The sequence below is a fragment of the Ahaetulla prasina genome, chromosome 9 (genome assembly GCF_028640845.1).
Source record: "Ahaetulla prasina isolate Xishuangbanna chromosome 9, ASM2864084v1, whole genome shotgun sequence".
Lineage (NCBI taxonomy): Eukaryota > Metazoa > Chordata > Lepidosauria > Squamata > Colubridae > Ahaetulla > Ahaetulla prasina.
Genome location: NC_080547.1, coordinates 12477847 through 12492729, shown reverse-complemented (window position 1 = coordinate 12492729; position 14883 = coordinate 12477847). Strand labels below are relative to the sequence as shown.

At 42.9% G+C, this 14883-nt stretch overlaps 1 protein-coding gene across 2 annotated transcripts in view; it reads left to right on the top strand.

Annotated features, from left to right (window-relative positions):
• The window catches only part of TRIM29 (tripartite motif containing 29), a 50713-nt gene that overhangs the window by 22799 nt on the left and 13031 nt on the right, over window positions 1–14883 (top strand). For both annotated transcript variants that reach the window (XM_058194088.1, XM_058194087.1), the window contains exons 2-6: window positions 1882–1977; window positions 5809–6042; window positions 6822–7020; window positions 12967–13053; window positions 14541–14657. In XM_058194088.1, coding sequence (XP_058050071.1) covers window positions 1882–1977; window positions 5809–6042; window positions 6822–7020; window positions 12967–13053; window positions 14541–14657 — 733 coding nt within the window. The remainder of the gene's footprint in view (window positions 1–1881; window positions 1978–5808; window positions 6043–6821; window positions 7021–12966; window positions 13054–14540; window positions 14658–14883) is intronic.

Sequence of the window (14883 nt, the reverse complement as noted above, 5' to 3'; positions counted from 1 at the left end):
CCTTTTGTGGGCTCAGTGGTGGGATTCAAATAATTTAACAACCGATTCTCTGCCCTAATGACCAGCTGGGTAGGTGTGGCTCGGTGATCATGTGACCGTGTGGGTGTGGCCAACTCAACTCACATCGATGGGTGCTTCACCTTAGCTGTTACAATGTAATAAGGGTTAACCAGAGAGGCAGTTTCTGTAAGCAGGGCAATAAAGATTAGGCTAGAAACAATTCCAGAATGTTTCCTTCCTGCCTTCCTTACAGGATTAGCCCTGTAAAGTGGGGAAAAAAAACACAGAATAAGATTTCTTCAAACAACCAAGCAGTACTCCAAACTGCTTAGAAAGTTAACAACCGGTTCTCCCGAATAGCTGCGAACGGACTGAATCTCACCACTGTGTGGGCTCCTTGGTCCTGTCTGAGTTTGGTGGTTTTCCTGCAGATGTTTCATTACCAAAATAGGTAACATCTTCAGTGCTAGAAAGAAGTGAGGTTTTCTGGAATGGAGGAGAAGGAGAATAGGGGGAGAGGGGGGAGGAGGAGGAGGAGAAGAAGGAATGTGGGTCTTTGGTGCTTTCTAAGCTTAGTGGTTTTCTTGCAAACCTTTCATTACCAGTGCTAAAAGAGAATTGGGTTTGCTCTCTGTTTATATACAATACAACCCCATTCTCTTCTGACACTGATGAAGTTACCTATTTGGGTAATGAAACATCTGTAAGACAACAATCCAGCTCAGAGAGGAGCAAGGAAATAAAGTAGTCTTCCTGTTGAAGACTACTTCAGCTTCAATCACAACAATATATGAGCACACAATAGATTTAAGCTTAATGTGAACTGCTCCAATCTTGATTGCAGAAAATATGACTTCAGTAACAGAGTTGTTAATGCTTGGAATAAACTACCTGACTCTGTGGTCTCTTCCCAAAATCCCCAAAGCTTCAACCAAAAACTGTCTACTATTGACCTCACCCCATTCCTAAGAGGTCTGTAAGGGGCGTGCATAAGAGCACAAGAGTGCCTACCGTTCCTGTCCTATTGTTTCCTTTCATTATATCCAATTAATATAGTTATTACATACTTATGCTCATATATATGCTTATATATTATATAGTTATTTTCATGCTTATGCTTATATATACGGTTGTGACAAATAAATAAAATAAATAAAGGACTCCACAGTTCAACCCTGAGCCATAAATATTCCCTTCTAAGGTCCTTCGTGTGTTTATGAAATTGGCACTTTGTACATGGACTTGCTAAGGAACCCATGAAGGTGTCTCTAGCTCCCCTCTGCCCAGACCACACCTTAAAATGGGGGAAGGGGCAGCCGCATGGATGGATTGAGGTCAAGTGCTCAGCAACAGCCTCCTTTCCTTTCCTTCCTCCACCTTCTCTTGTCCCCCGGGCCAAAGGGCCAGGCCCAAATCCACAGTCGTGTTGCAACCACGGCATCTTCTGATCAATTGCAACATTAAGGTGACATCATCCAGCAATTAACGCGAAAAGCATTTAGAGTTGGAAAGGCGCACCCTGGGCATGGTGCTTTGATTCAAACCCAGCTGGGTTTTGAAACCTACCTCTTCTCCTTGCCCCTCTTAATGAACAGGTCCATTTGTCCCACTCCCATTTCTTCCCGAGCGATTAATAATAATAATAAAAAAATATATAGATTTGACGGCTTCTAAGCCTCTTTATTCTTCACAGCTTTGCTTTGGGCGCTCAGAGCTTTGGGCTGTACTGGAGAACAATCAAAAACGTGGGTGGTTTCCAAGTCCAACTCAACGCTTGCCAACAAGCGGTAGCTGGAGGCCCCGTGATTCAAGGGCCAAAGAGATGAGAGTTGACTTGGGGCTACGCGATTTCATCACTCTCCTTCTCTCTTCCTCCTGTAGACCGAACTCTCTTTGCAAAAAGAACAGCTGCAGCTGAAGATCGTTGAGCTTGACGATGAAGTGGACAAGTGGCACAAGGAGAGAGACCGTATCAAGGTGAGCAATGCACCAATCTCCTTCCTCTTCGGTCTTCTCATGGGTAGCTCTTGACTTCCCCTTTTGAGTTCGCTTGGTTTCAATCCGATCATCCGTGGCAACTGAGCCTCTCGACCCATGTTGGTTGGACACGTCAACGTAGCCCTTTCACGATGCTGTGTCAAGTACCAGGGAAGTCAGAAGATCCAGGCAGTTCAAATGGGTATAAAGATTTATTGTAAGCTTAAACTCTCTACAACAGGGGTGTCAAACTCAAATTCATTGAGGGCCACATCAGGGCTGTGGTTGACCTTGGGGGGGGACCTTGATGGGTGTGGCCAACTGGTGGGCATGGCCAGGTTGATGCCACTCCCCAAACTGTTGGCATGTTTCCTCTTTGCATTGGGTAGACTGGGCCAAAGCGACATGGGCCTCTCTTCACATTGGATAAGCTGGGATGAAGCCATGCTGGCTCAATGTTTCTGCTTCATATTGGGTAGACTGGACTGTAGCAATGCAGGCCGACCCCTTATATTTTCAGGACGGCCTTGTGGGCCGGATCTGACCACATTGCGGGCTGGATTTGGCCTGCGGGCCTTGAGTTTGACACCCCTGTTCTACAAGAATCTGAACAACTAACAGTCCAAGCAAACTGGCAGTAGATAAGAGTCAATAGAATTCAGGGTGGGCTGGACTTAGATCTGTTGTGGGAGCGAAGGAACTCATGACTGATGATGTACTTGACTCCCTCCCTCGGGCTTAGCCTGGTCATCTCCTACATGCTACTTTCTGTTCATCAGCTCCATCAAGGTCCATTTGACTCAACTGGAGTTTATTGAGAATCACTGCAAGTCTGGCTTGGATTTGCAGTGCTGGAGCTCCATGGAACCTGGCGTGGGTCATTTTCTCTTTGTTGGAAACACCCATTTCTTCACCCCTTAGTTTCCTCTTTCACCCTAGAGTGGTGGATCCAGAGTGACATCATGCAGAGATGCTACCAGTCCACTTTTTAATTTGTGCCACGTTAACTCTTTCCAATATAATAACAGGATATAACTCGGTTTGTTGATCACAGCTTTTTGATAGGATTTCCCCACTCCAAATCTGGTGCCCTATAGCTAAAATCCATTTTCCCCCCAAATGATTCATCCCAGAACAATGAAGATTAAACTTTAATCTTTTGCTTTTCAGGTATTTGATCTCATCTCTACTCATACTTCTCTTTATGTTTCCATCTCTTAATCTTTTCGGTGGGATGTCATCGCTGGTCTTTGACAGCTCTGTTCCAAACTTGTTCCAGTTTTCTAGGTCCTTCTTAAGGTGTGGTGCCCAGAACATAACCTTTCCATGAGATGAGATCTAATCAAAGCAGAATTAATCCCAGATCTATTATTATTATTATTATTTACTTTATTCATTAAACATGAAACTCAGTCAGCTGAACATTCAAAAATGCATCACAAATACCATTGACTGGTGCTAATGGTTGATACGGGTTACTGCCAGCGTCCTAAGTATCAACCAAGTACCTTCTTAAGATATACAATGTTCTAAGTAGTGCAGTTTTTTGCAGTTCCATTGCTGTTATTTCAGGAAGCTGCAATTTGCTGATGTATCTTATAAAATTCTTGGACATGGTCCCAAGCGCCCCGATGACAATGGATATCACTGTTACATGTTTCATCCATAGCTGTGTAGTTTCAATGGCCAGGTCGCGATATTTCATGATTTTTTCCAGTTCTTTTTCTTCGACTCTGGCATTTCCTGGTGCTGAGATGTCAATAAATTGTACGTTTCGGTTTTCGACAACTGTGATATCTGGCGTGTTGTGTTCCAAGTGACGATCCATCTGTATTCAAAAGTCCCACAAGATCTTCCACCTTCTCATTTTCTGTAACTTTTTCCACTTTATGTTCCCAGGACTTTTTGGATACAGGCAAGTTGTATTTTTTACGTAATGACCAGTGGATTATTTTAGCAACTTGGTTGTGTTGTTGTTGTTGTTGTTGTTATTATTATTATTATTATTATTATTATTGTTGTTATTATTATTATTATTATTATTATCTTTATTCATTAAACATGCAACTCAGTCAACTAAACATTCAAAAAGGCATCACAAATACCATTGATTGGTGCTGATGGTTGATATGGGTTATTGTTGTTGTTGTTGTTGTTGTTGTTGTTATTATTGTTATTATTTCCTGTGAATTTTATAATAGTGATGTTTCTAGTTTGAGGCTATACACACATACCTAAGAATCCTGAATTCATTCACACCCACGCCTACCCCATGCACTCAGAATTTGACATCATTTATGGATAGTCTTCTTGCCATGACCGCAAAGAAACTGTCTGCGTTTTGGGAGAAATTTAGCGGATAATTTTCCTGTGAGAAGAAAAAAAGTTCTCAGCAGAAACCTATCGCTTGACTTGAATGGGTGGTAAGAAGCCTTATGAATGAGCAAGGAAGCCACAAGGGGAGGATTCGTTAGATCTCGGCTGCAAGTCGTGGCATGATTTCTGCAGACAACTTCTGTGGTTTCTCCTTGCTCAGCAAATTATTTTTTAACAAAAAATTAAAATACGTGGCTGGTTCTTTGGTAGGATGGTTCCTTCCAGTGGTGGGATTCAAATAATTTAATTTACCAACCAGTTCTCTGCCCTAATGATTTCTTCCAACAACCAGTTTGCCAAACTGCTCAGAAAGTTAACAACCGGTTCTCCCGAAATGGTGCGAACCGGCTGAATCCCACCGCTGGTTCCGTCGCTGGGATTTTAGGCTGCTCAGAAGTGGTTGCTCCAACGAAAGCATCTCGAATGTGAATGACAGAATTGAAATGACCGCCTCTGGATTCTCTATTTATCCCATATCAAAATCAGAGGTGGGATTCAATTACCTTCCCTACCGGTTCACAAATATGAGCGTGCGGGCATGCTCGCTGCGCTTGCACACATCACCTCTGCGCATGCGTATGTCCTTCTGCACATACACATGGCCTTCTGCGCATGCCCATGGCCTTCTATGCATATGAATGGCCTTCTGCGCATGCCCATGGCCTTTGGCACATGCCCATGGCCTTTGGCACATACACATGGCCTTCTGCGCATGTGCATGGCCTTCTGCGCATATGCATGATCTTCTGCACATGCACAGGCCTTTTGCACATGCCTATGGCCTTCTTCACATGCCCATGGCCTTCTGCGGCTGTGCATGGCCTTCTGCACATGTGCATGGCCTTCTGAGCATATGCATGGACTTCTGCACATGCACATGGCCTTCTGTGCATACGCAGTAGTCGCGCATTACGTTTGGGTGGGTGGGCAGAGCCTCTCCCAGTCACTGCTACAGGTTCGCGCAATCCGGAAAGAACCAGCTGAACCCCACCACTGATCTAATCTAAATACATGACTAGGGAAATGAAATTTTTGCTGAACTTATTACTGGCAAAAGAAGCCAACATTTTTCTTTTATCTGAAAGCCAAACTCCAAAAAGTTGCAGTCATTTTCTATTAAGATTACATCCAGTTAAAGATTATTCCCCAATCCTGGGTTTAATAACTTCTCCTGTATGAATACTTTGAAATTATAATTTGATCGCTACTTTTGGAGATCTCCGGGAGTTATGCCCGAAGTCTTCAGAGCCTTTGATTGATGGTGAGAAAGAATTAAAATCCCTTGGTTTAAAGTGAGGATTTTTTCATAGAAAGAGAGGTTCGCCTCCTTACAAAATAGAGAGTCCTGTTCCTGAAGGAAGATCTTAAATGAATAGTGGCTCTGCGAAGGCTGTTTCGAGATTTTTTAATGGAAAATGGGTTTTCTCTTCACCCTTTTCGGGGGTCTCCGTTTAGAATTTTACCGCCAACGAAAAAGCCACCGTAGACCAACATTTCAAAGAGCTGATCCGTGACTTTGAGAAACAGCGGGATGAGGTCAAGGCCGGCCTGGATCACCGGGAGAAGATGGCCGTGGAGAACATCAAGGAGATTGTGGAGGAACTGGAAGAGAGAGTCAAATTGTTGCAGGAGGACAAGGAAACCAGGGAACAGATTGGCCTAATCAGCGACTCTGTGCTCTTCCTACAGGTACAGTTTTCTCGGGTGGCTTGGGAGAACAAAGTCCATCAACAAGGATGATTTCAGCCTAATCAACTGCTAAGGCATTGAATCCGTTGACATCATCTCCTTAGATTAAGAAAAGCTTCCATTTCCATCTCAATGTGTCTGGGCTTACCTGGTAGCAACGCTGCCCTCCTCCCATTAAAATTGTCGATACATATTAATGGGAATGCATGTGCATTCTGCCTGGCAGTAGGATCCACCTGGGATGGCTTTAATAAGGTTAATTAGCCAGGGGGGAATTTAATTTGGTTTACATTTCAGGCAAACCTATCTTATTAAGTATGTGTTGAAATTGGCAACCTCGTATATTTTTGCAATATACCCTCACATTGAAAACTTCTTCTTCTTCTTCTTCTTCTTCTTCTTCTTCTTCTTCTTCTTCTTCTTCTTCTTCTTCTTCTTCTTCTTCTTCTTCTTCTTCTTCTTCTTCTTCTTCTTCTTCTTCTTCTTCTTCTTCTTCCTCCTCCTCCTCCTCCTCCTCCTTCTCCTCCTCCTCCTCCTCCTTCTCCTTCTTCTTCTTCTTCCTCCTCCTCCTCCTCCTCCTCCTCTTCCTCCTCCTCCTCTTCTTCTCTCTCTCTTCTTCTTCTTCTCTCTCTTCTTCTTCTTCTCTCTCTTCTTCCTCCTCTTTCTCTTCCTGCTCCTCCTCCTCCTCATCTTCTTCTCCTCCTCCTCCCCCTCCCTCCCCCTCCCTATTCCCTCTCCTCTCTCCTCTCTCCTCTCTCTTCTCCCTTCTCTCTTCCCAGGAATTTGGAGCAATGATGAGAAGCTATGTTATCCCTCCATCTCTGCCGACATACAGCATCTTGCTTGAAGGAGAGAACATGAGTCCAGCAATGGGGATACTCAGAGATGACCTCCTGAATGTATGCATGAGGCACGTTGAGAAGATCTGCAAGGCAGACCTTAGCAGGAATTTCATTGAGAGAAACCACATGGAAAATGGTAGGGGGAACTGAGAGGGGATGTCCATTCAACTGTGAAAAGGGGCCACCTTGGGTCACCCTGGTTGGGAAGGGCAAGTAGTTAAGGAAGATGCAGGAGGAGACCTTGGTCTCATGTCAATCCATTGTTCCCCATAACCAGGAGAACATTGTTGAACTTGTACAAGTTAGAAGGGCCTCAGGCAAGCTGGGGATGATATCATGGGTGGCATCACATCAGTTTGTTTTTTTTAATGTAGATCTAGTCATAATCTTTTATTGCTGAGTCTTACTGTTTTTACCTTGCGTTGCGCAATCATTCATAACCCCTGCTAATATTTAACATAATTCTTAGTCAGATTGCTATCCTGAGAATCGCTAGATCGCAATTAGGAAAAGAAGAAAAATGCTGAACGCAATTTTGATCTCTCTCATTTTTGAGATACTTATCTTGAATGAGAGATGAACATTCACTACCTTGTAAGAGGCAGTGAGAACAAAAAAAATGGATTTCCCGAGATAAGCGGATGAGAAATCTTGATAGATGCTTAGTCCAGGGCAAGGGGAGGCTGGGCCAGGTGACCAAGGCATGATTTTTATCACCTTTTCATTTGGGAAGAAGAGAGGAGGAGACAGCTTGTACTTGTTGAAAAAGTCTTTGATCCTTTACTTGTTGAAAGTCATTGTGGAAAACCTCAGTCCTGATTCTTTCATTAAGATTTTGATCTAAAGACAAAGATTTTGGCCAAAAGACAGGTCTTGAAATCCGTTCTAGACCTTAGATGCCCCTAAATGATGGAGATTTGGAGACCGCAATGCATCTAGAGAAATGATAGGTAGGTAGGTAGGTAAGTAGGTAGGTAGGTAGGTAGGTAGATAGATAGATAGATAGATAGATAGATAGATAGATAGATGGATGGATGGATGGATGGATGGATGGATGGATGGATGGATGGATGGATGGATGGATGGCTAGATAGATAGATAGATAGATAGATAGATATAGATAGATAGATAGATAGATAGATAGATAGATAGATAGATAGATAGATAGATAGTAGATAGTTGGATTGATAAGTACGATAGATAGATAGATAGATAGATAGATAGATAGATAGATAGATAGATAGAGAGATATAAATCATAGATACAATAGTAGATATGATAGATAGATAAATGATAGATAGATACTGTATAAATGATAGATAGAAAGATAGATAGATATAAATCATAGATACAATAGTAGATATAATGGATAGATAGATAAATGATAGATAGATACTGTATAAATGATAGATAGATAGATAAATATAAATCATAGATACAATAGTAGATATGAATTAGATAGATAGATAGATAGATAGATAGATAGATAGATAGATGATAGATAGATAGATAGATAGATAGATAGATAGATAGATAGATAGATAGATAGATAGATAGATATAGGAATAAATGATAGAATAGGTAGATAGGCAGACAGACAGACATATACGTGCAGATAGACTTCCGGACCTCCGAACCTTCCGTCGCGAGCTCAAAACGCATTTATTCATCTGTGCAGGACTGGCTTAGATTTTAAATTCATAGATTTTAAATTTATAGGGGTTTTAAATTTGGTTTTAAGATTTATATTTATATTTTTAATATTTGGCATTAGAATAAGTTTTTTAATAGTTATTTTAATTGTATACAAATGTTTTATAGATAGATAGATGGATGGATAGATAGATGAGTCCTTCGGGAGATAGGGCGGTATATAAATTTGAATAATAAATAAATAAATAAAATAAATAAGATAGATATATAGGGATATATGGCGATATACTGAGGAACAGTGGTGAATGCAGTTCCAGGTATCTGATTTGTTTGCTGGTTTGCTAAGCCAGCTTTCAGCCACACGCAGTTTATGCATCTGTATCCTGAGAATGACCATATTGGAGAAAAGCTGGGTTGAAATAGTGCGTGTCTCCAGAATTCATTATAGCCTTATTCACACTACTGGGAGGAAAGACCTGGAGCTTGCAGTAATACTCATCCTCCTGACATTTTCCCAGCCTCACCTCTTTTGTCTATAAACTGAGAGAAATACTATTTGAGCGTACGTTACAAGACTGTAACACTCTGAGTTGAGATAATGTATGCAGAGCCCTGGAAATGCGTCTTTTTCAAAATACGAAAGCCATTAGGAGCAAAGAGACAGATGGTGGGAGTATGCAGATGTGCATCATTAAATAGCCCCCCATCAGCATATATTGCATTCCTCAAAGTGTTGCTCTTAAATAAAGCAAGTCCTCCCAATTCTGAATGGAAGGGATATAGTTACATTAGGCAGGGAAGGAAAAATAACCTGATATTTGTATTGCATGAAATGTATTTGAATGTTAGTAGCTCAGGTTGGTAGTTGGGCTGTTGGTCTGAGCTCCGAGCTTGGCAGCTCAGATCAACAAGCCCAATTTATACCGTATATTATCTATTTGGCTAATATTTTTGTGCGCCATGAGTTTCTGCAAACAGGTCAACATCGGCGAGATGGCAGGTGCAGCAATGGGACGGAATCTCTCCCCTCCCCCTGTTTGCTGTGTAAACGAAAACCAGGATTCTGAACACAACACTGTGCTTGGCATTTTGTAAATGTTGACCTCCCCATCCCTGGACACTTTTGCTTTTGGGCACGCGTAGCAATTTCAACAATGAAAATGACCTTGACATCTTCATCCTAACCACAAGGACAAAACCAAGAACTGTAGAAGAGAAGATTTGTAGCTCAGGGTTGAACTGTGGGGTCCTCGGTGCTCTCTGAGCTGGATTGTTTTGTTACAGATGTTTCATTACCCAACTTGGTAGCCTCATCAGTGCTAGAAGGAAGTGGGGTGTGCAGGCTGGTGGTGGAGGAGGAGGAGGAGGGGAAGAAGAAGGAGGAGGAGAAGAAGGAGGAGGAGAAGGAGAAGAAGGAGAAGGAGGAGGAGAAGAGGAGGAGGAGGAGGAGGAAAAGTTGGAAGAGAAGGAGGATAAGAAGGAAAATGGATGGGAAGAAAAATGGAGAAGGAGGAGAAGGAGAAGGAGAGGAGAGGAGAAGGAGAAGGAGAAGAGGAGGAGGAGGAGGAGGAGGAGGAGGAGAAGAAGAAGAAGAAGAAGAAGAAGAAGAAGAAGAAGAAGAAGAAGAAGAAGAAGAAGAAGAAGGAGGGGGAGGAGGAGGAGGAGGAGGAGGAGGAGGAGGAGGAGGAGAGGAGGAGGAGGAGAAGGAGGATAAGAAGGAAAATGGATGGGAAGAAAAATGGATGGGAAGAAAAATGGAGAAGGAGGAGAAGGAGAAGGAGAGGGAGAGGGAGAAGGAGAAGGAGAAGGAGGAGGAGGAGGAGGAGGAGGAGGAAGAGGAGGAGGAGGAGGAGAAGAGGAGGAGGAGGAGGAGGAGGAGGAGGAGGAGGAGGAGGAGAAGGATAAGAAGGAAAATGGATGGGAAGAAAAATGAAGAAGGAGGAGAAGGAGAAGGAGAGGGAGAGGGAGAAGGAGAAAGGAGAAGGAGGAGAAAGAGGACTGTGGGGTCCTTGGTGCTCTCTGTCTGGTTGTTTTCTTGCAGATATCTCATTACCCAACTAGGTAACATCATCAGTGCTAGAAGGAAGTGAGGTGTGCAGGGAGGAGGGGGAGGAGGAGAAGGAGGAGGAGAAAGAGGACTGTGGGGTTCTACGTGCTTTCTGGTTGTTTTCTTGCAGATGTTTCATGACCCAACTAGAGAATATCATCAGTACTAGGAGAGAGTAGGGCTTTCTCTCTGTTTACATACTAGTGGCTTCCCCTGTCAGTGTTGGTGCAAGCAGTTGGTTCTTGTTGGTACTTTGATTAGGCTGTAATTTAATGTTTGAGTGTTTGTCTGAGTTGGTATTTCCTCAATCGGGTTATTGTTTACTGTTCGTTTGTTGGCTAGTATTAATCTTGGTGTTAATCCGTGCTTATGCGGATGTTGATTCCTGCTGACGAAATATTTTGGTCTCTTTTGTTTCCTTTTCCGATTTTTGATTGTCTTTTTTGAATGGTGTAGAGAGCAAACCCCGTTTCCTTCTAGCACTGATGATGTCACCTAGTTGGGTTATGAAACGTCTGTAAGAAAATACCAAGGCGCCGAGGACCCCACCGTTCAACCCTAAACTACAAATATTTCCTTCTACATTAATATCTGCCACACCCAGCCATCACAACACCCTGATTACCTCACCTACTTTTGCCCACAAGGGGAAAAAGGAAATATCTTAATCTTCACTTCTTTAATTGGCATCTCATTTAAAGACAACGACCTTGCAATTTTCATACTGGTTGAATTCAATGGGCGATGCCCAGAGTGATAACTTCCTACCATCTGAGCTGCAACGGCAAGCAAGGCACAGGAAGGAGGCATCTGCTGGGGGTTGATTGATGATCTCAAACACAGGTCAAACTATAAAAAGTCAGCTTATAGTTTAGTTTATAAGCCTATAAGCTTATAGTTTATAGGCAAAAAACCCAAAATGCACAGGTACAGGACCTTGCTCAATAGTAGTAACTATGAGAGGGATCTTGGAGTCCTAATGGACCGCGGTGTGGCTCAGGCTGTAAGAAGCCTGTTATTAAAACACAGCTGCCTGCAATTACTGCAGGTTCTAGTCCCACCAGGTCCAAGGTTGACTCAGCCTTCCATCCTTTATTAAGGTAGGTAAAATGAGGACCCAGATTGTTGGGGGGGGCAATAAGTTGACTTTGTAAATATACAAATAGAATGAGACTATTGCCTTACAGACTGTAAGCCGCCCTGAGTCTTCGGAGAAGGGCGGGATATAAATGTAAATAATAAAAATAATAGTGGACAACCATTTAAATAGGAGCCAGCCGTGTGCAGCAGCTGCCAAAAAAGCCAACATAGTTCTAGGCTGCATCAACAGAGGGATAGAATCAAGATCACGTGAAGTGTTAATACTACTTTATAATGCCTTGGTGAGATCACACTTGGAATATTGCATTCAGTTTTGGTCACCACGATGTAAAAAAGATGTTGATACTCTAGAAAGAGTGCAGAGAAGAGCAACAAAGAAGATTAGGGGACTGGTGGCTAAAACATATGAAGAACGGTTGCAGGAACTGGGTATGTCTAGTTTAATGAAAAGGAGGACTAGGGGAGACATTATAGCAGTGTTCCAATATCTCAGGGGCTGCCACAAAGAAGAGGGAGTTGGGCTGTTCTCCAAAGCACCTGAGGGTAGAACAAGAAGCAATGGGTGGAAACTGATCAAGGAAAGAAGCAACTTAGAACTAAGGAGAAATTTCCTGACAGTTAGAACAATTAATCAGTGGAACAACTTGCCTGCAGAAGTCGTGAATGCTCCAACACTAGAAATTTTTAAGAAGATGTTGGATAACCACTTGTCTGAAGTGGTGTAGGGTTTCCTGCCTGGGCAGGGGGTTGGACTAGAAGGCCTCCAAGGTCCCTTCCAACTCTGTTATTATTATAGCTTCCAATGAGATTTCTGCAGTCTCATGAATCCATGCAGGGTGCCAACCTCTGCATGCCGAAGTTTGAACAAGTAATCTTTGGTTCTCTTCATGGTTAAACTTGAACTTAAACTTAAACTTTTTCCTGCTGATTGGGATGCTGGACTAAACAGTCAGAATAACAGAGATGGAAGGGACCTCGGAGGTCTTCTAGCAGGAGACCCCATACCATTCCAGATAAGTGGAAATCCAGTCTCTTCTTAAAAGCCTCCAGTGCTGGAACACCCTTAAGTTCTGAAGGGTGTCCACACCCATCTTGCCCCTGGATGACCAATGTTAATTGTTGACCTTAGATTTCCACATGCAGGAGGAACTCCATCTTAGCTAAGAAATAAAAGACTGCCCTGCTTGTACAACGCTGCACCTAATCCTCTTCATTTTGCGGTTGCTGTGTATCCATCTCCTGAAAACTGCGATTCTTTCTTCGGTTGTCCTCAATTTGTAGGCGATCACCGTTACATGATGAACAACTTTTCCGACTGGAACCAGCCAGATAACCTGAAGAGGTTTTCCATGTTCCTGAGTCCAAAAGGTAACTAAGATCGTCCCGTCTACACAACATATCCAATTGTTTACTTTGGGTCTTTGGCAGGGGTGAAATGCTCCCGGTTTGGATCGGATCGGCTGATCCGGTAGAGATGGCGGTTGTTGGTTTGGAGAACCAGTAGCAAAAATCCCTGCCCCCACCCCCATGCCCAGCTGAGCCACGCGATCGTCAGAGCCTTTTTTTTTTTTACTTTTAAAAGCATTTTTTTAACAACCTCTTTGGCTGAAAAAAAATGCTTTTAAAGGGTTAAAACAAGGCTCTGACAAGCCCAGCTGAGGTGCCTGATCTTCAGAGGCTTCTTTTTTTTTTTACTTTTAAAAGCATTTGTTAAAAGGTAAAAAACCTGAAGCCTGCAAGGCAAAAAATGGGGGGTGTAGGCAAAAATGGTGGGGGAGGTTCATTTGAGAGAGAGAGAGAGAGAGAGGGAGAGGGAGGGAGGGAGGAAGGAAGGAAGGAAGGAAGGAAGAGAAAGAAAGAAGGAGGGAGGGAGGAAAAGGGAGAGGAAGGAAGGACTACAAACCTGGCACTAGATGCAGCTTCAGAGGATAATCCAGGGCTGGAAGGGACCTGGAGGTCATCTAGTCCAATCCTGCTCCAGCAGGGCGTTGTTAGTGAGTTTCTGTCTTTTGATCCACCAGTCACATAGCCACGCCCACCCAGCCACACCCACAGAACCGCTTCAATCTTGATTGCAGAAAATATGACTTCAGTAACAGAGTTGTTAATGCTTGGAACACACTACCTGACTCTGTGGTCTCTTCTCAAAGTCCCCAAAGCTTTAACCAAAGACTGTCTACTGTTGACCTCACCACTTTCCTAAGAGGTCTATGAGGGGCGTGCATAAGAGCACAAACGTGCCTACCGTTCCTGTCCTAATGTTCCCTTTGGTTGTATCCAATTCGTGTGGTTATTTCATGCTTATACTTATATATACTGTTGTGACAAAATAAATAAATAAGGCAAAGCAATTACCAAAAAAAAAAAGAAGAACCGGTAGAAAAGAAATTTAAATTTCACCACTGGTTTATGGAGATGGTTTTCTCCTTCCTGATTTTGATCTGAAGCAAAAACTTTGCTCCAGTTTCCCCAGAGTTAGAACCAGGAGAACTTGACTCTCTTCACTTCTCTCTGCAAGCCACGATTCAATAGACAGGCTAAATAATTTCAATAGAGACAATTCTCCAGTGTCTTTACCCGGTTCACCAAAAGCATCTTGACCTGTCTATTTCTGTCTTCCGCAATAGTAAGTGCCCACCTAATTGGACCAAGGCATAAACCACGAGTGAGTCATTAAATGTCCACTCAGAGGAAACCATGATTGGGGAAAAAAAAATTGTTTACTGAACAAAATTCCTTCCCCAAAGAGTCAATTATCTCCTGCCAATCTCCTGCTTCCCATTGTTTCAATGATGACTCCAGAAGAACCTCACCCATCTTGTTGACTACTGTCTGGCCTGAATTCTCTCATTTAGGAGGAAATTTAGGAGGGAATTTAGGAGGGAATTACAACACCCGAGGTTGGGAATTTTCTTCCATGCAAACGGCCGAAGAGACACTTGCAACCGGGAACTCGGCGTTCTCCCTGAAAGGTAAGTTGTCATGCCTCACCTCAAATTTTGTCCATCCTTTTGAAAGGTTTCCTTCAAACTTTGCTTCTGCGTCCTAGTCTATAACTGTTGTGCAGCCGACTTTCCCCTGTGTCAGAACTGTGGCATTACAATGTAAACCAAGTGCCTAGAGACAAACCAAACGGGGTTAAATTGGGACCAGTGTGTTATGAGAGACTTAGAGCAGGGGTCTGCAAACTTGGCTCTT